The sequence below is a fragment of the Lissotriton vulgaris genome, chromosome 12 (genome assembly GCF_964263255.1).
Source record: "Lissotriton vulgaris chromosome 12, aLisVul1.2, whole genome shotgun sequence".
Lineage (NCBI taxonomy): Eukaryota > Metazoa > Chordata > Amphibia > Caudata > Salamandridae > Lissotriton > Lissotriton vulgaris.
The window spans coordinates 99,314,337-99,340,644 of NC_141700.1; the positions used below are offsets into that span (position 1 = coordinate 99,314,337).

Sequence of the window (26,308 nt, forward strand, 5' to 3'; positions counted from 1 at the left end):
ACATCCAATAGTTTAATATTTCATGATTTGTCTCTTCCTGTCTGGTAGACTTTGGACAAGTTGAGGCAGAGATGTTCTTACACCTCAGCTGCTTCCTGGAAAACAGCAGCTCCAACAGACGGGAACCTGTGGCACCAACCCAGGTCCCTACATCCAGTAACTGCGCTGCCTGCAGAAGATGGCCTAGAAAGGGTAAGCGATATTCTACACATTGACGCGCTTCAAGAGTTGCTTCTCAGCAAAGGATCACCAAAGAAAGCCAGCAGGGATTGTATTAATTAGCTTTGCAATGTGGAAAATCTCCCCTGAACAGTTTTCAAAACCACTAGCGGTCCTCAATGATAATAAAATAATTTGTAAAGTGCTTGGTTACACCAAAATGGCGTGTCCCCGCACTGGAACGTAGATAAAACTAGAAGAGGGGAACCCTCAAAGGAAAACAAGAGGACAGAAGACAGGAGCCCTGATTAGAATTGAGCAAGATTGCTAAAAAGCCATGTTTTCAGGTCTATCCTAAAGTCAGTTTCCGATGGAGAATCCCAGAGGGTCCTGGGAAGGGAGTTCCATAGTTTAGCCACTATGTAGCAAAAGATTTAGCTCCAATTCTCACCTTCCTGATCTTGGGGATAGCTGTCAGATTGACAACAGAGGATCTGAGGTTCCGAGAAGGGACATAGGTGAAACCAGAGAGTGAAGGTAGCTGGGACCTTGTTTCTTTAGAAATCGGGGGCATATGCATTGAGCTCCAAAGCGGATTCTTTTAGTTACTGGGAGCCAGTGTAGCTGGTTGAGGGCGCTATTAGTTGACAATCGTTTGGGGAGATTCAGAATCAGTCTAGCTGCCACCCTTTGGACTCGTTGCAACAGTCCAAGATTCCCTTTGGAGGCACCTAAGTATAGTACATTACCATAGTCCATCTGGGAGGTAATGAGAGGGGAGAGGGTGTGGTCTGATGGCTAGATTGCCGACTTTGGTGCTGGAAGCCAAGGTTCGAGGCTCGGGGTCGCGTCTACATCCTGTGATTCTGGGCAAATCACTTATTCTCCCCGTGCCTGAATGTGTCCTTGTGTAACGGAACCAGTGCTTATTTAAGCATTAAAATAAAAAAATAAAAAATTAGAGCATGAACTATGGTTTTCCGCAATCTGATAGGAATTAGATCAAGCATTTTCCACAGAGTCTTTAGAGTGCAAAAACATTGCCCTGCAGTTTTACTAATTTGATTTTCAAAGGGTAGTTTTGAGTCAAAGATTACTCCCAGGTTCCTGGCCTTGTGTTTAGGGACTGGAGGTTCCCCCAGGGACACTGGCCACCAGGCTGATGTCCAAATTGAGTGAGTTCTTCCAAATAGTAGAATCTTTGTTTTGTCGGCATTCAGTGTTAAGTAGTTGTTAGTCATCCAAGATGCAACGTCAAACAGGCTTTAGACCTCTCGGCTGTGGAATTCGACAAATTTACTATTAGTTGGGTGTCGTCAGCATACAATACCATTTGAAAATTATGACTTTTAATGATGTCTGCCAGGGGCTTCATATATACATTGAATAAGGTGGGGCCCAAGATGTAGAGTGAAACCGGCCCGAAATACAGGATTTGAGTGTAACTTGGAAGGATCTGTACCGTAAAAAGGAACTAAACCATTCCAGGGCATGGCCTCTAATTCCGGATTCCTGAAGCCTTTGGATCAATATGTCAGGCGACACCATGTCGAAGGCTGCACTCAGATCGAGTAGTATCAGGGCAGAGGTCTGGCCCATGTCGGCATTCTGCCGGAGTTTCTTCAGAAAGGAGGAGGGCAGATTCAGTGGAGTAAGTTGCCCTAAAACAAGATTGCGTAGGGTCGAGCAAGTCATTGGATCCTAGGAAACTAATCAGGCAGGTATTGACGTGTTGCTCTAATATTTCTGCCCCAAACAGGAGAAGGGTCTTAGATTGTCTAGTATGGAAGGGTCAATTGCGAGATTTTTCCTCCATTGTGGACATAAATATGGGGGGCTAATTCCATAGCTTCTCTCAATCACAGGACAGTGATATTATGCTTACACATACTTTGTTCAATCTAGGTTCCACCACCTTTTTTTGTTCCCAGTTCCTTAACCTGAACATGCTTGGTGACTTGTGTTCATTGAACTAGGCTCGCTGGTGCTTTTGACGTGGACAATTGACCAAAATTGGGGAGAGACACCCACACAGATGGAACACAATAACTATACTTCTCTAATTAACCCTAGAAGTGCCACCTGACACTCTTCTTCTAAAGAAGGGAACCCCCTCTAATTGTACAGTTTAGGTCTGGGAAAAAAGTGGGACAAAAAAACACCAAACTATCAAAAACCTCCCACTTGACCTACATTTCTTTCCTTGTAGGGCAAAAAGAACTCCAATGGGTTATTAATCTACAATCTGCGACATGATGCATACAACACTTGCTACATTATCAAAAATAGTTTTATGTATTTCTTATTTTTTAACATGATTTACTTCAATATTTGCATCAAAAAAGTTTAAAAACATACACTGTGTTCATAATTTTATCAATTTTTCTTTTTTTAACAATTGTGCTGTACAGTTCATAGACCTATTTGTACACCAATGAGGTTCTCTATAACCAACCTCTATAAATTCACCAAACACTCGTACTGACCTCTTGCATCCTCACCCATACTCGCACATGCCCACTGTCAACCCAACCAAGAGCACATACACCTTCTCGTCATACAGGAGATAGAGGTGTTTTAAGTCTCCATGACCGTATTGTGATTTGGTACACTCAAAAACAGGCCAACGTACGTTTCGGTGGCATTAGCCAAATCACAACCACCTTCTTCAGGACCATCAAGGTTTGTGAATTATAGGCGAGTGGTTGGGGTATCTGTTATTTTCAAAAAGACCAAGTCTCAACTAACCCATATACTTTATTCAGTATAAGTTGTGTTTGAATGATTGAACCAGAAAGTGCTCCAAAAGGCGGTTCAAGTTCAGGAAGGATGAGAAAGATATGTGATAAAGTTCAAAAAGTCACCAATACCGCGTAGAAACCTTGAAAAACCAAACAGATGGGAAATAAATGTTGTTTTTAAAAGAAGGAAAAGAATTAGCTCATAGGTATATTTAGACCTTATCACATAGTCGCAGTGTGAGTTTGTGAGAGCAGTTGTGACTTCTTTTCACACACGCCTACTTAGTGGTCTTGTTAGTATATTGTGTTCCACACATCCCCAGGGAAGAATATGTATAATGATGCAATAATCTACCTAAACACCTTCCACTCTTCACCTGAAACCCCCACAATTTACCTACTGACATTTGGGGACTCTAACCTTAATACCCCACGCCACCCTCAGTCTTGAAGACCATGAACTAGGTGCACCATACCCACAATATGGAGTACACGAATTCTATTTTTTATGACAGTCCATCTAGTACAAACTTGATATAATCCATGTCACAATAGGATATTTTATACAAGTCCAGTATCTGATCCCCCATTTTCAACGGGGCAGCATATAATCCTTGAAAGGACCTGTGAAGGCTTCCAGACAGACACAGGCTAAACCAGCTTGATGAAATAAAGACTTCATATTAACTAGATAAGCTTGTTGAGACCAAAGTGATCTGCACACAATATTGGTCACTGGAGGACTTAAGGATATTCCACCAGGCAGGTCCCAAATACCAGGCAGGTCCCAAATACTAACATACTGCAAGCACCAACCTCCTATCATTACAAACATGATACCAACAGCCCGCTTTGTCAAATCTCCTTCATTGACATATCATAATGGCAATCCTGTACAGGAGGACTGCAACACAGTCTATTCGAGCAGATCTTCTATTCCTGCCTCACTCTTTTTTAAAACCCATTACCTCTCTCAGATCCATAAGATCACAGAATAGGCAACTTCTCATCACACCCTGTATAGGGAATTGATCAGAGAACTTAAGGATCAACTACCAACTCAATAAAGGGACCTGCAGAGCTAATCTGTGCTGCCAGCACAACACACATTATAAAAATGCATGTCTGTCTCACACTTCCTCATCCACAACGCTACTAAGTGCTGCATCCAATAACACGATAACGGCACCTCCGCGGTCATCATGTACAACATGAAAACACTTCTCATACATGCTCAAAGCAAGACAACACTTCCAACCACATGGTGTGGCATGCTAACCACATACACGTGCTCTTCAGCACCCCTCAGAACAGTAGTAAGCACTATACAAATACAAAAATAGAGTACAATGTATGTGTGTGTTGCCTTTTCCACACACACCTTGGCCCATAGTACTCCGTGACAGTTTTGGAAGTGTCCATGCAAGAAGATTCCCAGGATGGGAGAAGACTGGGAGGCGGAGGCCAGTTTGCCGAGTGATATTAATGGCCTAGGTTCGATAGAGTTCAAGAACCTTGATTGACTATCCTTACGCCACTGTGGTAGAAGAAACGCAGTCATCCCTCCACTTCTGGCACACATTGACACTTGTTGGAGGTCCAGAGAGTACTGTGCAAAACTTTGTGGTATGTCCCAGGGTGCAAATAATCATTGTGTAGATTAGTGGACATTTATTTTAACAGAACTGACGTGTTTATTTGATTCTTTAGACATAGTTTAAAGCCCATACACCTTGGTCATTCATAACCCTCAGGTAAATCTTGTGCTTGGCTGTTGGGCAAAAGCGGTGCAGTGCGAGAGGCTTAATTGCTATCGCTTCCATTGGGGTTCCTCTAGGAAATTCTGGATTAGACCTACCCTTAAAAGTAAATAGTTGTTGGGACTTCTGGTCAGGCCCAAGACAAGATTTACAGGTACTAAATATGGAATTTAGGTGACCATATAAAGTTTCCGAATGAGTATCAGTTTTTATGTTGAAAAGTTTCATAACATTGTTATATCTTATGTAAGACATAAATGATAGAGAACGGTGGCCCTAGTACCAGTTTTGGTCATCGCTGGTGTTGTGAAAATGATTGCCCAGAGCCTACCTCGAAAATCTGCTGGCAACCTGGTGGATGAAGGGCAACTGATTCCCAGAAAGCTGTTTACAGCAACAAAAAAGTGTAAATGAAAACAGTCAGTAACTGGCCTTGCTCCTAGTATGTAATGGACTCAGTCTTTAGGTTTAGATAGAGACTAATTGGTCTTCAGAAATGGACCCTGCTAGTTGTGGATCAGGTAATGAACCCTTGGAGTTGCCTTTATTTTCGCTGATGAAGATATGCAGTGGATAGGAGAGGCGTCAATCTACGGATAAACCCTAGTTACATACCCACAAAGTTGAAACACACCACCGGAGAGGGTACTGGTGAAATACATTAGAGAGAACTCCATAGAAAAGGAAAGAACTGTGCAAGAAAGTGTAAGAGATTCTATATTTTCTTTGGTACGAAATAGTCATTTTCAAAGATAAAGGAAGGTGTAAACATCTTTGTCCATATTTGGTAATGCAAGATACAAGTAATATACCCCAGAACCATGCAGCTTATTAGAACCCGTTCTAGCTCTCGCTACCTTTTGCAGGTACGAACAAGCAAACTGAAGAGGATGGTGCGGCTGAGATCAGAGAGCAGTTTTCATCCATTCCTCCTAGTTTTCCAAGTTGTGACCACATGGGTCTTCTGGCCTATGATTTCGGGTGGATATTGAGGATGTTTGTTTTGAGTCTGGTGTATAAACCTACACCAGCATGATCTCTGATGGAAGGTCGTTCTTCAGTAAACAAAGCAAATGGGCTCGGCAGTGTGTCTCCACGAGCTTCATTCAATGGTAGATCTACCTCTGACAACAAGCACTGGCAATGCCACCAGGACTAGCTTTAAAGGATTGCTGCAGGGTAATGCGAACCATTACAAGTAGTTAGCATTGAAATAGATACGTATTTGACTGGATGCAAAAAATATGTAGAATAATATTGATGTAGGTTAAAAGGTCAGGTGACCGCTGCACTGTCAAGCCAGACCTAAAAATCCATGAAGGTTTCAGACTGCCCTCCTCTCATCTGTGCTGCTGTCAGAGAAATACAACATAAATGATCTAGTTATCTAAGACACTTTAATAGCATTACAATGTGTTCCAGAAACTTCAAGCTCAGGCAGCTGGATAAATAAACAAAAGACCACAGCTCTGTGGACAGCAAGCACTTTTTTGTGGCAGCACACAACTTCTGCTCAATGAAAAGATGTACTCTGGTCTCCCAGCATGTGGAAGGAAACCAAGCCCCTCTCTGGTGATGCTTGCATAATTGTCTTGCGACAGCTGCACTGTCAAGCCAGACCATGAATAGGGTTACCATGCCTAGTCACAAGTTCAGTGCCAAAATTCTAAAAAAAAAAAAAACAGACACCCTTGAAGAATCACTTCTTTATGGGATGCCACGGTTATGTTTAGAGTGGTTGTGTCAGCTATACCAATGTGTAGCTTCTTGGCACTGAATAACAGATGTTTACTGTTATCCAACCTGATGGTAGTGTTTGTATCAACTTCCGAAAGGTAAAAGGCTCCCCGGGGTTCGAACCCGTGACCAGAAGGCCAAAAACAGCTTTCTGGAGTGGATACCCAGGCCATTGAGTCCCTGGACCTGGCATTAGGTGTGTAGGTTTCAATTGTCCAGGTGATGCTCCAATCGAATAGTTCGATGCTAACCGCTGAAAACTCAAGAAGAACAAAAGCGAGTGGTTGCCGTCATATGGAGATTCAGCAAAGTCTAACTCTGGCCCGTAAATTCCTGGCACCAACAGTGTGCGATTTAGAGAACAAAAAGAGCACTCTACTCCACCTACGCTTATAGATTTACATCATCAGATCAATGCCGAACAAAATGCATTACTATACATGACTGCAGTGATGACGTATCTATAGAACAAGAGACTGGGACATAATGCCTTCCACGAACGCGGAGAGAGTTCCTAAGCTTTAGATGAATCACCTTTGATGACCCTTGGACAAGATCTTCACTACTAGGCGAACTACTGGTAACCTTAATAGTTTCTTAGCAGTACATGAAAGATTTAAAACAGAACTCTAACAGAAAAGACCAACCGAAGGCTTAAACCTAATTATGAACAACTAGCTAATTCTAATTATAAAGAAAGCTAATAGAATTCAAGGTGTTGAGCTAGTTGAAGCCCTGGCAAAACAACCTGGCATAAAAGGCAAGGTACAAATCAAATGTATTGATGAAAATAACACTGAAATTAACCAAAATAAAGCGTATCAAAATGGTGAAACTGAAAAAGATGAACACTGTTTACACACAAGATCCCCCCTAATTACTACCGTAAACAGGATTACTACATCACTGTAGAATCCAGTCCAATAAAAGCAGAGACGAAAAGACAAAGCTACTATGGTCAACAGGATGTTCATCTCAGGGATGACACCAGCGGTGTTGAAGACAAATAAACACAACCCTTTCCTAGCCAGGTCTGAATAATACATCATATAAGAAATGCTTTAAAAAAACACTTAAAAGCCTATTATCTTGTACTAAGGTTAATGAACACAACTAAAACTACACAGAATTGGAAAATAAGACTAGTTTTAACCCTTCCACCAAAAATCTTAGGTTTTATAAAGGTGGTACTTGCAAATCTGGACAATATGGAGGGCAACTACAGGCAACACTGCGACAACCTCCCCAGAGCCGAACACCGGGCACTCTGAATTAATTAACAACACCAACATGAAAATTTAACAGGCAGACAAAGGTAGCGCCATTATCCTATAGGATACTAATACCTTCAAACAGGAGCGCTTGAAAGAACTTGCAGATGAGACACACTACAACAAAGTTATACATGATCCTGCTACAACCATGAAAGACAGAATTACTTACACTATGGAAGAAGTCTCAACAGCAGGGCAGAGATTGAAATGAGAACAATTCTGATAGACTAAAAACTCCACAGTTCCATAATTTCTTTTTACTGCACAGAAATTTACATAATAAACTTTCTTCACCTGAGCGGCTGATCGCTTTTGGAGTCCACTCCATATTGGAGCCTCTCGCACAATCTGTTGATTTTTTTCTATCAACCCCATGTATAAAAAAAGTGTACCTGAACAGATATTGAACCTATGAGACACTCTCACCTTTGATTCAAGCACACTGATCTTAAGCTCCTTAGAGGACAAGACCCTTTGTGCTTCTACATGCTGCCTTGAGGGTCATTGAGGACATCTTAAAAATTACAGTGGGTCCATATTATCATGGAATGTGCTACCTTAGTAACGAAAAAGAACTACTTCAAATTGGAGAATGACTTCACTTCAAACAGGTGGGACTAGCATAGCGAATTCTAGATGTCCACATTTTGAAAAGAAATATGTATTTAATGACTACAACACTTGCATAACAACGTAGCGTCATTACATTGATGACACATTACTCATTTGGGACTGCGATGAACACAAAGACAATTAATTTGTCCATTGGCCACATATACGTGGCCCCCAATTATAGTTCACTGTAACTATGGATAGAACATGACTTACTTTCTGAAACTTACGTATTCAGAACTTGGACAGCAGACTATATACACGTGTGCTCAAAGCCTACTGACAGAAACTCTTACATTTTGAATGACGTCCCCCTTGTTCCCTCCGAGCAAACCTATTGGTAAGATCAATTCCTCGGGGCAAGAAGAAGCTGTTCGGTATGAATCATTTATAACAAACAAGCATTATCACTATGAACCAAATTACAAAAGAGGCATTGTCCAGAAAATCTGAGTGAAAAAGAGCACACAGCCATTTGCTAAGAAATAAAGTTTATCATGCATCACTATATTCTGTTCTCTATCCAACCAGGTAAAAAAAAAATCAGCAAACACTAGAAGAGCCTTAAAGTGAGGCAAACATATTAGTAACTTGAGTAGTACCAGAAGGTTTATGCCTATCCAAACCCCAAAACAAACGATATAGCACCTTCCAGCAGTTCTAGGACAAAAACAGAGCCTAGCATCCATCTAGACCTTGGACTTAGGACCTTATTGCAAAAAGACAACAACCGCATTAGCAAAAATGTGGTCTACCTGATCCAATGCCCCTGTATCACTGAATACAAAGCAATATCTACAAAGAAAGTAAGGACCTGCATCCCCAAACATAAGAGTACCATTAGCCGCAGTAGACTTACAACGAAACTATAGTATCATTTCCAAGAACCTGGACACAGAAAATATTAAACAGACTGTACATGGAAAAAAGTAAAGGCAATACTTTTGACCCTGCTGACATTAAAAAAAAAAAAGATCAGTAATGGATTTGTTGTCTATCCACGGATAGCAAGAGACTTGAGGAGGAGGTCAAAAGAAATACTTTGTAATCATTGACTACAGCGCAAACACTACGTATCACTAGGACGACAAAAGTGAATGAGATCCATTTTAATAAAAAGTTAAAAAAACTAATTCAAAAGGCACATTGACACGACCATGTCATTCTGTAGGCGCGTTTGTGTAATAACATAGGCAACAGTTTTTTTTTTATGTTGCGATTCAAGATGGCGGACACCACATGAATCAGTAATAAAAAAAAAAATTTTACACTTTTTTTTTTAAAAGGGCTGAGTGACCTGGAAACAAATGGAAGCTGCTAGGCCCTCCAAAAAAGTGTAAATATTTAACGTAAAGGACTATGTGGGGTGTGGATGAAAACCGAAGAGCAGTTGGGAGTTGGGGCATTAAAAAAAAGTAAAATTAAAAGCTGGAAGGGGGAGGGAACAGTGTTGGTGAGCAGTGGAAAGCTATAAGTTAACCATTCAAAATGGTGGTAAAGAGGCTATGCGGGGATGGGGGAAGAAGCCACTGAATAAGAAGCTAACAAGTAAGAGTGACAATAAAGCCAAACTATGGCGAAGCAATAGGCAGGCTTCGATGCCCACCTCAAGTTTTGAGTTTGGGTAAGGCTTTCGCGTACGGACAGCTAAAATGGATCTGGTAAGAGACCTAAAAAGGCGGTTGCAGAAACAGACTTTCCGTCTGCGGGATCAGGAAATCTTTCTTCATAGCCCTCAGATGGAATACTAGTACTTGCTGCTGTATTTCTTTTCAACCAAAACAGTGGAACCAATGTAAAACTGAATTTTCTTATATCCTTAGCCTATACTCCACATAAACCCTTGTGGGGCATCAGTGATGCCGCACCTCACGTCACAACCGCATCACCTGACCACATGACTGTACACAGATGTGAGTCTACTGGTCCGAGCAACAACAAACCTACTTAAGCTAAAGCGCTACCAGTGCCGCGCCAAAATAAACCACAGATGGGAAGACAGAATGCAAAGGCAAGCAATAAGGGGGGACGAACACTCTGAACTACCAATAAAACCTGTAACAAGACACTGGCACGCCTTATAATTACTTCTCATTATCTCCTCATACTAACAGTGAAGTCACATACGGTCTCAACAGACTTCAGTACAAGAACTCTTTACAGCCTTAAGCACAGAATATAGGATAATATTCCTTCCATCACTTTGGGAATTCCAATCACAAGCGGTGATAAGAGTGCGAGTACGATAAAGTTACCCTGGTTCTACAACATCAACAATGCCCTTCTTATTTCAAGAAAGTTTCTCAAAAATGAGTACTTGATTAGAACGAGGTGGATGGAAAACTCAATCAGGCAATCCCGCTCCAAACTAGAGATTTGGTTATTTCATGCGATCAGGTTATTTTTCTCTTTCCATTAGAACTACTAGCCTCTATACACAGCAAGACAGGTTTAGAAGATGTGGAATAGCGTTGTGGAAATATTGGCCCTGGTGAATGCCCTGGACCCATAGAGGTGTACAGTAAGTGCTGAAACATGTCGACCAGATTTATAAGATAGCCTGGGCTGTAGTAACCCTTCTCTTTCATCCCAGGGGTTCGTTTCCTGTCCAGAAGATGATAAATAAAGTGCATTCGACCCGATACACAATTCAATTTTAACCACCCTGAATCTCCTACAGAACCAAAACTCAACCATGTACACATCAGGGGCTCAATTGTGAGCCCCCCTGCAATACTATTTCTGGTGGAGGAGTTACCCTATGATGAAGTGTCACCTAGTGTGGGTGAGGAGTAAGCATCCTTTCTGTAAGATGCAAGAGTATTATTAACTGAAGAGATACAGGGATTCCTAGTATATTAAAGAACCCCCGGACTTTTCTCTATTATTAAAGCCATCTCTCTTCACGGTGGACTTTACAGATCAGCCAGACTTTGAGCTTCTTCCTAACATATAGGAGCTCACCCAGAGTTTTATCTCAGGAGGGAGTCTATTCCACAATATGGGTATCAGGTAGCAGAAAGACCTTTGACCTCCAACTATGTTGATTTGTGGCACCTAATCATTTACTCCTTAAGGTAGTGATGCAATTGGTAGAAGATTGGAATTGTGCCTACTGCAAGTGAAGACAATGATCATCATGGTCTGAATAGAGCCAAAAGTGTGGGCTGATGGATTATCTGATTCACAGGCGCAAAGAAGTTAAGGAGCAACCTGAACAACCTGGAGGCAATACCGTTTCAGATTACTGACTTTTAATGATGCAAGTGTCCTCTAGGGTTTCTGAAGCATCTCAAATGAATATGCGACTCTGTGGAACACAACAATCAGAGAGGTAAAATGAAAGGAAAAAGGGGGTGTGTACAGTATAAACGTCTGTGAAAGCCGAGCTTTCAATTTTCTACAAAATGCCTAGTTTTCTGATTCAGACCTTTCTTTATTTAGGGTCCCAGGACTGTAAAACATTTGCACACCTTAGGAGTGAAGCTTATTCAGGGGATTAGATTTTGGAACTTTTTAGAGGAATAGAGAACTACTTTCTTGCAGAGACGTTTAGGATTTTTTGGGGATGAATTTGGGTTTGAAGCAGAGGGCTTGCGAGGCTCATTATATTCAGCCATTTGCTTATGGTTCAACATTGGATACCTGGTTATTTCAGGAGGTATTATTCCTCTCCGCCCTCTTCTTTAAGCTCTGTGCTGTATGGATTCTCTGCTGGTAACTGAACAGTCTGCGCCCTCTGTCAACTTTCTCTCATTTCAGATCAGTTCTAGGTCTGACAGTAAAGAGTACTGCAGATTGCACCGCTTATGACTGCTTCTCCCCCCATGCAACTGTGCTTCATCCAATAGTGCCTCTTCTGGTGGGCCATTATCCCTCTCAAAGAGGAGTCCTCAGGTGGGAAGCGACCTCTTCAGCTTTGAGTGTATTGGGAGTCATTAGCTTTTGTGGTACCAGGTTATCTTTTTAATTCGGTTTTACAGATATTGATGGCCTGGTTTCTCTGCATCCTGAGGCAGTTTTATTCCTGGAAGAGATTAGGTAGTGCGCTTACGGGTGCCCTGGAGAGTATGAATAATAAAAACATGTGGATGCTACTCAACAGCAATTAATGTCAAAGTATCTCTCGGGGTCCAGGCGACTGTTAGTAACGAACACTGACCCCGCTTGCATATCAAGAGGTAACAAGTCCACCAAAGCCTAAACACCAAAAGCAAAGTGTGTCTAAGACACAAATGAGATCTAAATACTTGTTCTGCAAGAACAAAAGAATATTTGTTTATTGAGCCTAGGACCTTTAAACATAGTTGATTCACTCAACAACCACAAACTGGCCGAAGGGAGTAAAGGAAATGATTACTTTCAGAATTGAATCTCCAATAAGACCCAATGCGACCAATAACTCTTATAATAAGGGCTTTAAAGTTAAATTGGTGTTGCGTGTGGAAGACTTATGAAATGGGTATTGCCTGCATAATGACTTCCACTGTGACCGCTGATGCTGGGTCCGGAACCAGTGCACCATGACAGCTTCGAGTGCTTTACGTTCAGCTTTCGTTCCCTTTGATTTCTGCGTTGACCTCAACTGAAGGGCTTTACAGTAGGTGCCTTTATATACACAGGTTACTGGAGCATTGGGCGGATCATGTTGCATGCTAATACAGACCACTATTAACAATTTGAAAGCAAGAACAGATACATTTAAAGATGGTGCATCAGATATTACAGACGGTTGGAAGTGGCTATATATGTACAAAATGCACAGCTCCGATACAGGTTACCAACGAAGGCTGAGCACAGTCGAGTTAGAGTTTTGAGGGAAAGCCAGCATATGGTGGCAAGAGGCGGGTGGATTGTGGGGGTTGTATGATGTTACAACGCGATCAAAATGATTGCGGTACATACAACACATCTTTTTCAACGCAAGTCGTTACCACGACTTGCGCTGTATGGTGCTGGACTTAGGAATAGTAAGATTTACTATTCCAACTCCAGCCTACGTACAGTAGGGAAGGTATTGGAATAGTAAATCTACTATTCCTTAGTCTAGAGCGCCCTCCAGCGCAAGTCGTGGTAACGACTTGCGTTGTAAAAGACGCGTCGTAATGGCACTGCGGTGTTTTGACCGCGTTGTGAAGGATGTTCCCCATTGTGGGGAAGGGAGAGTAACTTACATATAGTAGAATAGTGAAAAAGAAGGGCGATCAGTTATTTCTCGACAGTAGAGCGTGAGCCAGTCTCAGATGAGGAGGAAGCTCATGCCAGACTAGTGAGTCTAAGGAGCGGTTACAAGAGGGATGGGAGTGAAATCAAGCAGACTGAGGAGTAAATCAAGTCCCCCTCATCGACAAGGTGACAGCAAGGACTTTTGCAATGCTACACAAGGTGAATGCAGAGATAAACACTGTATCTTGTGCAGAAACTAATCTGGTAGCAGGCTCTTTGGGCGTTCCTGTTTACGTGGTCTTTAATGCTCAATGTAGGAGCGTAGAAATGTAGCACCGATCATGCTAAAGTGTCTGTGATGATAACAAAGAGCGCTTTGTTACACTTCATGGAAGATTTCGATTAACCCTGCTAATTTGCACCTGACTATTTTTGGCACTTACTGCACACAGTAGTAGTAATGCTGGAGCAAATTAGAAAGCAAGTTTTTCAATACCTTGGACATTGTACTACAAACACTTTGGGGGGTTCCAAAAGTGGAAACATGGCTTTATGGTGTATAGAAGATTCTGCACAGCGGAAAAAGTCACATGGTTCAAAATCCCCAATCTCTTTAGACATAATCAGTACAATAATCTCCGATTCGATACAGAGCACGCCCAATAAATGCCAGGATATGAACGCCTATCTTCCTCAAATGCATTCAAATTTCATGCAATTAGGTCAATGGTGGCAAAGTTACTGCGTGCGATCAAAAGTAACATTTACCAGTTTCGCCCAAAAGAAAGTACACCAAACTTGGCATCAAGTTATAACTTTACTTAAAATAGATCCTTTTCTGGGTTGCTTACACACATGTAGTCGTTTTTTGAGAAACCAGCATTAGGAAATTAGCCAGGATTGAAAAGAAAAAAAGCTTTGGACGCTTGAAGAGTAAAGTAAATCCAGGCCTGTAGACCCAGCTATGCACTTTTCTAGCAATAACTCATACCAGGATGACCACAGAACGCGAAGAATTTTTGGACACTTTAGCAAGCAGAACACATCACAGAAGAAATCACAGCAAAAAACACCAATCCACTGTGCAATCTTCGAATGGATGTGGTTACTCAAACAAGACACCTGTAGTTCGCAGAGCATGTAATAAGACTATTATTTTTATTTTAAAAAGTACATGATGTCCAAAAAAATGAGGAAATATTCCATGTCAAAATGGGCACGGTGGACCGGGTGCAGGGCCTAGCCAAAGGCCAAGACCTGCTTGGGCTACCTGGGGCAAATGGCCAATGACTGCGCTTTGAAGATTAGTAGACTCGAATTTCAGAGTGGACAAAGGTCACTCTGGGGTTCTGTAGGTGAAGCTCTGCATTTAGATCCCTCTGTGCTTGGCTGCAGGTGATGCACTTTGGGTTTTATGGGTATCTTACGTTTAAAAAGGCAGCGCACCTAGGTTTGGCTGAACGGGGTCTGGCTGGAGGATACACCTTGCACATAAAACTGACTGTGACTAGCTCAGATCTGTTCTCGGTGCATTCTGTGGGCATGGGCACATGGCACGGGTATGAGACCACATAATGAGCCTTGTGCCCAATGCAGATACATGGACTGCTCATAGGGTGCGGCCTGAAGTACACTGTGAATCCAATGCATGCTGTACATTGCAATAGGCCAACACAGTGGGTTCTGAGGGAATGGACATATAGCTTGGCCAAAGGTACCTTATATCCGATGCACACAGCCAAGGAATTGAGGGCTGAGACTGGCCACAGGAGGTGACTTACGACCATGCCCTACATACAAAGCTAGAACAAGTTTGCTTCCAGACGGTTCTCCGGGACTGGGCAGAGGATGCGGCCTTATACCCTGCTCCACCAGGGAGAAAAGTACAAAGGAACCTAAAATAATTCACAGAAAAAGAACTGTAAAAAGGATGCTAGGGTTCATCGCTCAAATCTCAATGTACTATTTTTTTTAATCTACCTGTGTATATGTAAGAACACTAAGCGCAGGGGCACCAAAGCGGACAATACTGCCACACATTTGAGCAATTACAAAATGCCACACGTCACCTTTATGCCATTCGCAATCGTTTTTAACAAAGATCAAAAGGCCAATTTCCACAAAAAGTAAGTACAAATCTCAGTTTTGACTGTAGTTAGGCAGAAGACATACCTGGTGACCTGCGTCCTGGTGTTGAAGTCCAGGGCTCGCATGGACTGCAGCACTTCTACGCATCCCATGTACTGCATGAATGACAGAGAGAAACACAAAGTAGAGTACAGTCAACCACAGCCTGGGGCTGGAACCGATACAGCACATGGATGAAAGCATGGCAGGCAGAATATGGACGTCCAAGAATGATCCTCTGGATGCAACATCCAAACCACCCACTCAAGGCAGAGACCAACCAACAGTGCGAAGACACAAAGTACAAGATCACCACATGAGTGGCATCTTGTGCCGTACTGAAAGGCTAGACTAGATGTTTGGTGTCAGAGTGCACGGTCTGGGTTGTGGGGCGGAGACACAGAAGGTGATGTTGTAACTGTAATGTCCGCTATAGAACGGTGATGGACGAATGTTTGGACATGATGAATAGGTCTTTAAGCTGGAGGCAAATGAACACTAGTACAGGCAGTACTTTGTAATCATGATGTGGCCACCAATCAGGTCTACTGGGAGATTTTATTTTATTTATTTGCAAAGTTTTATACAGCGCTGGCTAGACCGGGAGGTATCAGAGCACTTTACATGAGGATCAGAGCGTTACAGGTTATATAGTTACATCAATTACGGGTTTCAAGTAAGGGCATAGGAGAACACAAAAACATGAGATGCGGGGGAGGGAAGGAAACGCGACGGGAGACAAAGAAAACAATGTCAGATATCCGGCTGGGTAGGTGTCGGCTGAAGGGTGAACCAGAGCCAAAACTCCTCTATCGCTGCATAGGACAGCTCCACTGGGCATCAGCCATGGTTGCTCGGGCTCCGAGGTAAGTACAAACAGTTATGGTATCCGCCAAGGGGGCATCGTCAAAGTTTAATCGACAGGCACCGGTCACGGTGTTATTGGGAAGCGATGTCCGCTAGGGCAAAAGTAGTGCGAGGAGACGTGGATGGGACAGAGTCCAAGGTCGGCAGATTGTAGGACAACCAATCGTTCTCCTGGTGGGGGTGAAGCTGAAGAGGAGTTGTGCCAAGAAACCTGATCCTCATCAGACTTTAGTCCTCTATAGTCCTCTAAGGCCCCCCCATAGCAACAGTTGTAGATTTGATTTGGATGCCATTTTAGAGTCGGGCAAGCCTGGGTCTGAGCTATACTTTGAAAAAGCAGGTCTTACTATGCCCCCAGTATAGGGCACTGATAAAAGGGAGCCCCTGGGAGTGTCCCAGCCAACGTCTATGCTTTGTGTCGCTTTCTCGCTGGAGACCTAAAGAAAAGCTAAAGAAGCACCTTCGGGCTTCTTTAGCTTGAGAAGGTGGTAGCTTCCACCAGTCAAATGTCTCCAGTGGCAGCAATCTTAGTGTCAGGCGCGATATGGCGATTGATCCTCTCATAGATGATGTGCCCATTGATCTGGTCTATTGTGAGATGATGTGGCCACTGATCTTGTGTATTGGGAGATGATGTGCCTATTGATCTGGTCTACTGGGAGGTGATGTGGCCACTGATCTGGTGTATTGGGAGATGATGTGGCCACTGATCTCGTGTATTGGGAGATGATGTGGCCACTGATCTCGTGTATTGGGAGATGATGTGGCCACTGATCTCGTGTATTGGGAGAGGATGTGGCCACTGATCTTGTCTATTAGGAGATGATGTTCCCATTGATCTTGTCTAAAGGGAGATGATGATGTGGCCATTGATCTGGTCTACTGGGAGATGGTGTGGCCATTGATCTGGTCTACTGGGAGATGGTGTGGCCATTGATCTGGTCTACTGGGAGATGGTGTGGCCATTGATCTGGTCTACTGGGAGATGGTGTGGCCATTGATCTGGTCTACTGGGAGATGGTGTGGCCATTGATCTGGTCTACTGGGAGATGGTGTGGCCATTGATCTGGTCTACTGGGAGATGGTGTGGCCATTGATCTTGTCTAATGGGAGATGGTGTGGCCATTGATCTTGTCTACTGGGAGATGGTGTGGCCATTGATCTTGTCTAATGGGAGATGGTGTGGCCATTGATCTTGTCTAATGGGAGATGGTGTGGCCATTGATCTGGTCTACTGGGAGATGGCGTGGCCATTGATCTTGTCTACTGGGAGATGGCGTGGCCATTGATCTGGTCTACTGGGAGATGGCGTGGCCATTGATCTTGTCTACTGGGAGATGGTGTGGCCATTGATCTGGTCTACTGGGAGATGGTGTGGCCATTGATCTGGTCTACTGGGAGATGGTGTGGCCATTGATCTGGTCTACTGGGAGATGGTGTGGCCATTGATCTGGTCTACTGGGAGATGGTGTGGCCATTGATCTGGTCTACTGGGAGATGGTGTGGCCATTGATCTGGTCTACTGGGAGATGGTGTGGCCATTGATCTGGTCTACTGGGAGATGGTGTGGCCATTGATCTTGTCTAATGGGAGATGGTGTGGCCATTGATCTGGTCTACTGGGAGATGGTGTGGCCATTGATCTGGTCTACTGGGAGATGGCGTGGCCATTGATCTTGTCTACTGGGAGATGGTGTGGCCATTGATCTTGTCTACTGTGAGATGGTGTGGCCATTGATCTTGTCTAATGGGAGATGGTGTGGCCATTGATCTGGTCTACTGGGAGATGGCGTGGCCATTGATCTTGTCTACTGGGAGATGGTGTGGCCATTGATCTTGTCTAATGGGAGATGGTGTGGCCATTGATCTTGTCTAATGGGAGATGGCGTGGCCCTTGATCTTGTCTATTAGGAGATGTCTCAGAGTGGAGTAGACTTCAGTCCCTTTGAACTTTTCTGTGGCCATCTACCCCGGATTACCTGAACTTTGTGACAAAGGGAGGGGTGGAATGAATATATGTGGTGTGGGAAGAAGGACTCCTGCTGGGACATTTGAAATGATTAGTTCAAAAGAAAAAGGGGGCACAGTATGTGTATAATTCAAGATCAGAGGGACTAAGTGGCCCCAGTGCTGGCTGAGTGAAAAAGAATGAAGTGGACAAAGAGACTAAACATCATATAGTCAAAATATCTAATTTTTCTAATTTTTTTGTTCTTCCCTACAGAAGGCTTACATTATTTTAATTTCCTGAATTCAGCAGAACATACTTCTTGTCTGTTCTACGGCTGTGTTCTACTATCCAAACAGGTATAGAGTCAGGCCTACTCTTGCATGCCCCTTTTTGAATCTTCAAAAGCTGGATCCTTTTCAAGTAATGAGGTCACCAAGACACCTTTCTAGACTAGCCTGGTTACAGAAATGTTTTGTAAATCCTCCGTAGATCATGAGGTCAGTCCCAATGTCATATGTGGAGTCCGGACCACTGTAACAAGGTGCTCCAAGGCTACCAGATCTTTGGGACCCATGTACGTGTGTGTCCTTCACTGTGGAACTGAAATAACTGGGCTCTTAGTGATCTTTGATTGGGGCAGACTTGCGTTTATATCTTCAACTAACTAGAACAGAGTGGCTCTGTGCTTTAAGAAAAGGGTTGTTCTGTGGTGGAGAGTGCTTTCAGCAGGATGAATTACACTCCATGGGTTAGTTCACCTGCATTTCATCGTTGCTGGTGTTGCTCTCAAGACTATTTCTGATGAAGGCTCTCTTGAGAGCTTCATGGGGCTGGGTTCATTTCCTCTAATCTTATTGGCTTGGACCTCCTTGCTTGAGCAACACTTCCATTTTGGGTGCAGGAGGTGGTTCAGATAGCATCAGGCGTGCCCCTATCCCGAAGGGGACAGAGAGTGCGCTTAAGGCTTCCAATTGCTGCAGAGGGATCCAGCTTGTAGCACCAATCTGTGGAAGCGAGGCCATCAGCACTGCCAATCATACTCTAGACTGGGTTCAAAGAACTGGTGCTAGCCAATCATACTGCCTTCGACCTTGGCTGGCCAGAAGTACCTTCTAGTCAGCCCTCGCTGAACTGGGGTATTCTGTTGCTGGGGGTAAGAACAAATGCTCTACTTTTAGTATGCTCTTCAGGCCACAAGCATGAGTTAATGGACAAGTTCCAGGATTCCTTTTCATTGAAGTTGGTTGGGGAGGAAATTTGTGAATTCCTCCAGACAGCAAAGAGGAGGACAGAAGGAGGCACCTTCTTATGATGCACTAGGTTGGGGTTGTTTTAATTAGATCACACCACAACACATCTAACAGCCAGGATCTAAAAAATAAAAAAGCTGATGGGACAGCTAGTATGAACAGTAGAGAGCTTCTGTCCTTGCTGTGACCCGCAACGAGATACAGCAGCATCTCAGAAGAAAAGTGGCCCTGAAACAGCCATAGAGTTCTGGCTCTGTGGTAAGAGTGCCTCTGCTACAAGATGCAGTACTGGCACAGAAGGAAGAGTCGCCCTGGTATAGAGATACAGTACTGAAACAGAAGGAAGAGTGGCCCTGGTATAGAGATACAGTACTGGCACATAAGGAAGAGAGTGGCCCTATGATAGAGATACAGTACTGGCACAGAAGGAAGAGTGGCCCTGGGATAGAGATGCAGTACTGGCAGAGAAGGAAGAGAGTGGCCCTGGGATAGAGATGCAGTACTGGCACAGAAGGAAGAGTGGCCCTGGGATAGAGATGCATTACTGCCACAGAAGGAAGAGTGGCCCTGGGATAGAGATGCAGTACTGGCACTGAAGGAAGAGTGGCCCTGGGATAGAGATGCATTACTGCCACAGAAGGAAGAGTGGCCCTGGGATAGAGATGCAGTACTGGCACTGAAGGAAGAGTGGCCCTGGGATAGAGATGCAGTACTGGCCCAGAAGGAAGAGTGGCCCTGGGATAGAGATACAGTACTGGCACAGAAGGAAGAGTCGCCCTGGTATAGAGATACAGTACTGGCACAGAAGGAAGAGTGGCCCGGGGATAGAGATACAGTACTGGCACAGAAGGAAGAGTGGCCCTGGGATAGCGATACAGTACTGGCACAGATGAAGAGTGGCCCTGGGATAGAGATGCAGTACTGGCACAGAAGGAAGAGAGTGGCCCTGGGATAGGATGCAGTACTGGCACAGAAGGAAGAGTGGCCCTGGGATAGAGATGCATTACTGCCAAAGAAGGAAGAGTGGCCCTGGGATAGAGATGCAGTACTGGCACTGAAGGAAGAGTGGCCCTGGGATAGAGATGCAGTACTGGCGCAGAAGGAAGAGTGGCCCTGGGATAGAGACGCAGTACTGGCACAGAAGGAAGAGTGGCCCTGGGAGAGAGACGCAGTACTGGCACAGAAGGAAGAGTGGCCCTGGGATAGAGACACAGTACTGGCACAGAAGAAAGAGTGGCCCTGGAATAGATATACAGTACTGGCACAGAAGGAAGAGTGGCCCTGGGATAGAGATGCAGTACTGGCAGAGAAGGAAGAGTGGCCCTGGGATAGAGATGCAGTACTGGCACAGAAGGAAGAGTGGCCCTGGGATAGAGATACAGTACTGGCACAGAAGGAAGAGTGGCCCTGGGATAGAGATACAGTACTGGCACAGAAGGAAGAGTGGCCCTGGGATAGAGATGCAGTACTGGCACAGAAGGAAGAGTGGCCCTGGGATAGAGACGCATTACTGCCACAGAAGGAAGAGTGGCCCTGGGATAGAGATGCAGTACTGGCACTGAAGGAAGAGTGGCCCTGGGATAGAGATGCAGTACTGGCGCAGAAGGAAGAGTGGCCCTGGGATAGAGACGCAGTACTGGCACAGAAGGAAGTGTGGCCCTGGGAGAGAGACGCAGTACTGGCACAGAAGGAAGAGTGGCCCTGGGATAGAGACACAGTACTGGCACAGAAGAAAGAGTGGCCCTGGAATAGATATACAGTACTGGCACAGAAGGAAGAGTGGCCCTGGGATAGAGATGCAGTACTGGCAGAGAAGGAAGAGTGGCCCTGGGATAGAGATGCAGTACTGGCACAGAAGGAAGAGTGGCCCTGGGATAGAGATACAGTACTGGCACAGAAGGAAGAGTGGCCCTGGGATAGAGATACAGTACTGGCACAGAAGGAAGAGTGGCCCTGGGATAGAGATACAGTACTGGCACAGAAGGAAGAGTGGCCCTGGGATAGAGATACAGTACTGGCACAGAAGGAAGAGAGTGGCCCTGGGATAGAGATACAGTACTGGCACAGAAGGAAGAGTGGCCCTGGGATAGAGATGCAGTACTGGCACAGAAGGAAGAGTGGCCCTGGTATAGAGATACAGTACTGGCACAGAAGGAAGAGAGTGGCCCTGGGATAGAGATACAGTACTGGCACAGAAGGAAGAGTGGCCCTGGGATAGAGATGCAGTACTGGCAGAGAAGGAAGAGTGGCCCTGGGATAGAGATGCAGTACTGGCACAGAAGGAAGAGTGGCCCTGGGATAGAGATGCAGTACTGGCACAGAAGGAAGAGTGGCCCTGGGATAGAGATGCAGTACTGGCACAGAAGGAAGAGTGGCCCTGGGATAGAGATACAGTACTGGCACAGAAGGAAGAGTGGCCCTGGGATAGAGATGCAGTACTGGCACAGAAGGAAGAGTGGCCCTGGAATAGAGATGCAGTACTGGCACAGAAGGAAGAGTGGCCCTGGGATAGAGATACAGTACTGGCACAGAAGGAAGAGTGGCCCTGGGATAGAGATGCAGTACTGGCACAGAAGGAAGAGTGGCCCTGGAATAGAGATGCAGTACTGGCACAGAAGGAAGAGTGGCCCTGGGATAGAGATACAGTACTGGCACAGAAGGAAGAGTGGCCCTAGGATAGAGATGCAGTACTGGCACAGAAGGAAGAGTGGCCCTGGAATAGAGATGCAGTACTGGCACAGAAGGAAGAGTGGCCCTGGGATAGAGATACAGTACTGGCACAGAAGGAACAGTGGCCCTGGATTGAGATGCAGTACTGGCACAGAAGGAAGAGTGGCACTGGGATAGAGATGCAGTACTGGCACAGAAGGAAGAGTGGCCCTGGAATAGAGATGCAGTACTGGCACAGAAGGAAGAGTGTCCCTGGGATAGAGATACAGTACTGGCACAGAAGGAAGAGTGGCCCTGGAATAGAGATGCAGTACTGGCGCAGAAGGAAGAGTGGCCCTGGGATAGAGATGCAGTACTGGCACAGAAGGAAGAGTGGCCCTGGGAAAGAGATGCAGTACTGGCACAGAAGGAAGAGTGGCCCTGGGATAGAGATACAGTACTGGCACAGAAGGAAGAGTGGCCCTGGGATAGAGACGCAGTACTGGCACAGAAGGAAGAGTGGCCCTGGGAGAGAGGCGCAGTACTGGCACAGAAGGAAGAGTGGCCCTGGGATAGAGATGCAGTACTGGCACAGAAGGAAGTGTGGCCCTGGGATAGAGATGCAGTACTGGCACAGAAGGAAGAGTGGCCCTAGGATAGAGATGCAGTACTGGCACAGAAGGAAGAGTGGCCCTAGGATAGAGATGCAGTACTGGCACAGAAGGAAGTGTGGCCCTGGGATAGAGATGCAGTACTGGCACAGAAGGAAGAGTGGCCCTAGGATAGAGATGCAGTACTGGCACAGAAGGAAGAGTGGCCCTGGATTGAGATGCAGTACTGGCACAGAAGGAAGAGTGGACCTGGGGTAGAGATACAGTACTGGCACAGAAGGAAGAGTGGCCCTGGAATAGAGATGCAGTACTGGCACAGAAGGAAGAGTGGCCCTGGGATAGAGACACAGTACTGGCACAGAAGAAAGAGTGGCCCTGGAATAGATATACAGTACTGGCACAGAAGGAAGAGTGGCCCTGGAATAGAGATGCAGTACTGGCACAGAAGGAAGAGTGGCCCTGGAATAGAGATGCAGTACTGGCACAGAAGGAAGAGTGGACCTGGGGTAGAGATACAGTACTGGCACAGAAGGAAGAGTGGCCCTGGGATAGAGATGCAGTACTGGCACAGAAGGAAGAGTGGCCCTGGGATAGAGATGCAGTACTGGCACAGAAGGAAGAGTGGCCCTGGGATAGAGATGCAGTACTGGCACAGAAGGAAGAGTGGCCCTGGGATAGAGATACAGTACTGGCACAGAAGGAAGAGTGGCCCTGGGATAGAGATGCAGTACTGGCGCAGAAGGAAGAGTGGCCCTGGGATAGAGACGCATTACTGCCACAGAAGGAAGAGTGGCCCTGGGATAGAGATGCAGTACTGGCACTGAAGGAAGAGTGGCCCTGGGATAGTGATGCAGTACTGGCGCAGAAGGAAGAGTGGCCCTGGGATAGAGATGCAGTACTGGCACAGAAGGAAGTGTGGCCCTGGGAGAGAGACGCAGTACTGGCACAGAAGGAAGAGTGGCCCTGGGATAGAGACACAGTACTGGCACAGAAGAAAGAGTGGCCCTGGAATAGATATACAGTACTGGCACAGAAGGAAGAGTGGCCCTGGGATAGAGATGCAGTACTGGCAGAGAAGGAAGAGTGGCCCTGGGATAGAGATGCAGTACTGGCACAGAAGGAAGAGTGGCCCTGGGATAGAGATACAGTACTGGCACAGAAGGAAGAGTGGCCCTGGGATATAGATACAGTACTGGCAGAGAAGGAAGAGTGGCCCTGGGATAGAGATACAGTACTGGCACAGAAGGAAGAGTGGCCCTGGGATAGAGATACAGTACTGGCACAGAAGGAAGAGAGTGGCCCTGGGATAGAGATACAGTACTGGCACAGAAGGAAGAGTGGCCCTGGGATAGAGATGCAGTACTGGCACAGAAGGAAGAGTCGCCCTGGTATAGAGATACAGTACTGACACAGAAGGAAGAGTGGCCCTGGTATAGAGATACAGTACTGGCACAGAAGGAAGAGAGTGGCCCTGGGATAGAGATACAGTACTGGCACAGAAGGAAGAGTGGCCCTGGGATAGAGATGCAGTACTGGCAGAGAAGGAAGAGTGGCCCTGGGATAGAGATGCAGTACTGGCACAGAAGGAAGAGTGGCCCTGGGATAGAGATGCAGTACTGGCACAGAAGGAAGAGTGGCCCTGGGATAGAGATGCAGTACTGGCACAGAAGGAAGAGTGGCCCTGGGAAAGAGATGCAGTACTGGCACAGAAGGAAGAGTGGCCCTGGGATAGAGATACAGTACTGGCACAGAAGGAAGAGTGGCCCTGGGATAGAGATGCAGTACTGGCACAGAAGGAAGAGTGGCCCTGGAATAGAGATGCAGTACTGGCACAGAAGGAAGAGTGGCCCTGGGATAGAGATGCAGTACTGGCACAGAAGGAAGAGTGGCCCTGGGATAGAGATACAGTACTGGCACAGAAGGAAGAGTGGCCCTGGGATAGAGATGCAGTACTGGCACAGAAGGAAGAGTGGCCCTGGAATAGAGATGCAGTACTGGCACAGAAGGAAGAGTGGCCCTGGGAGAGAGATACAGTACTGGTACAGAAGGAAGAGTGGCCCTAGGATAGAGATGCAGTACTGGCACAGAAGGAAGAGTGGCCCTGGAATAGAGATGCAGTACTGGCACAGAAGGAAGAGTGGCCCTGGGATAGAGATACAGTACTGGCACAGAAGGAAGAGTGGCCCTGGATTGAGATGCAGTACTGGCACAGAAGGAAGAGTGGCCCTGGGATAGAGATGCAGTACTGGCACAGAAGGAAGAGTGGCCCTGGAATAGAGATGCAGTACTGGCACAGAAGGAAGAGTGGCCCTGGGATAGAGATACAGTACTGGCACAGAAGGAAGAGTGGCCCTGGGATAGAGATGCAGTACTGGCGCAGAAGGAAGAGTGGCCCTGGGATAGAGATGCAGTACTGGCACAGAAGGAAGAGTGGCCCTGGGATAGAGACGCAGTACTGGCACAGAAGGAAGAGTGGCCCTGGGAGAGAGACGCAGTACTGGCACAGAAGGAAGAGTGGCCCTGGGATAGAGACGCAGTACTGGCACAGAAGGAAGAGTGGCCCTGGGAGAGAGACGCAGTACTGGCACAGAAGGAAGAGTGGCCCTGGGATAGAGATGCAGTACTGGCACAGAAGGAAGAGTGGCCCTGGGATAGAGATACAGTACTGGCACAGAAGGAAGAGTGGCCCTGGGATAGAGATGCAGTACTGGCACAGAAGGAAGAGTGGCCCTGGAATAGAGATGCAGTACTGGCACAGAAGGAAGAGTGGCCCTGGGATAGAGATACAGTACTGGCACAGAAGGAAGAGTGGCCCTAGGATAGAGATGCAGTACTGGCACAGAAGGAAGAGTGGCCCTGGAATAGAGATGCAGTACTGGCACAGAAGGAAGAGTGGCCCTGGGATAGAGATACAGTACTGGCACAGAAGGAAGAGTGGCCCTGGATTGAGATGCAGTACTGGCACAGAAGGAAGAGTGGCCCTGGGATAGAGATGCAGTACTGGCACAGAAGGAAGAGTGGCCCTGGAATAGAGATGCAGTACTGGCACAGAAGGAAGAGTGGCCCTGGGATAGAGATACAGTACTGGCACAGAAGGAAGAGTGGCCCTGGAATAGAGATGCAGTACTGGCGCAGAAGGAAGAGTGGCCCTGGGATAGAGATGCAGTACTGGCACAGAAGGAAGAGTGGCCCTGGGATAGAGACGCAGTACTGGCACAGAAGGAAGAGTGGCCCTGGGAGAGAGACGCAGTACTGGCACAGAAGGAAGAGTGGCCCTGGGATAGAGATGCAGTACTGGCACAGAAGGAAGTGTGGCCCTGGGATAGAGATGCAGTACTGGCACAGAAGGAAGAGTGGCCCTAGGATAGAGATGCAGTACTGGCACAGAAGGAAGAGTGGCCCTAG

At 45.8% G+C, this 26,308-nt stretch overlaps 1 protein-coding gene across 5 annotated transcripts in view; it reads right to left on the reverse strand.

Moving 5' to 3' along the window:
* SHC1 (SHC adaptor protein 1) overlaps positions 1-26,308 on the reverse strand; it is a 131,856-nt gene that overhangs the window by 40,402 nt on the left and 65,146 nt on the right. For all 5 annotated transcript variants that reach the window (XM_086947365.1, XM_086947363.1, XM_086947364.1 and 2 more), the window contains one exon: positions 15,622-15,692. In XM_086947365.1, coding sequence (XP_086803491.1) covers positions 15,622-15,692 — 71 coding nt within the window. The remainder of the gene's footprint in view (positions 1-15,621; positions 15,693-26,308) is intronic.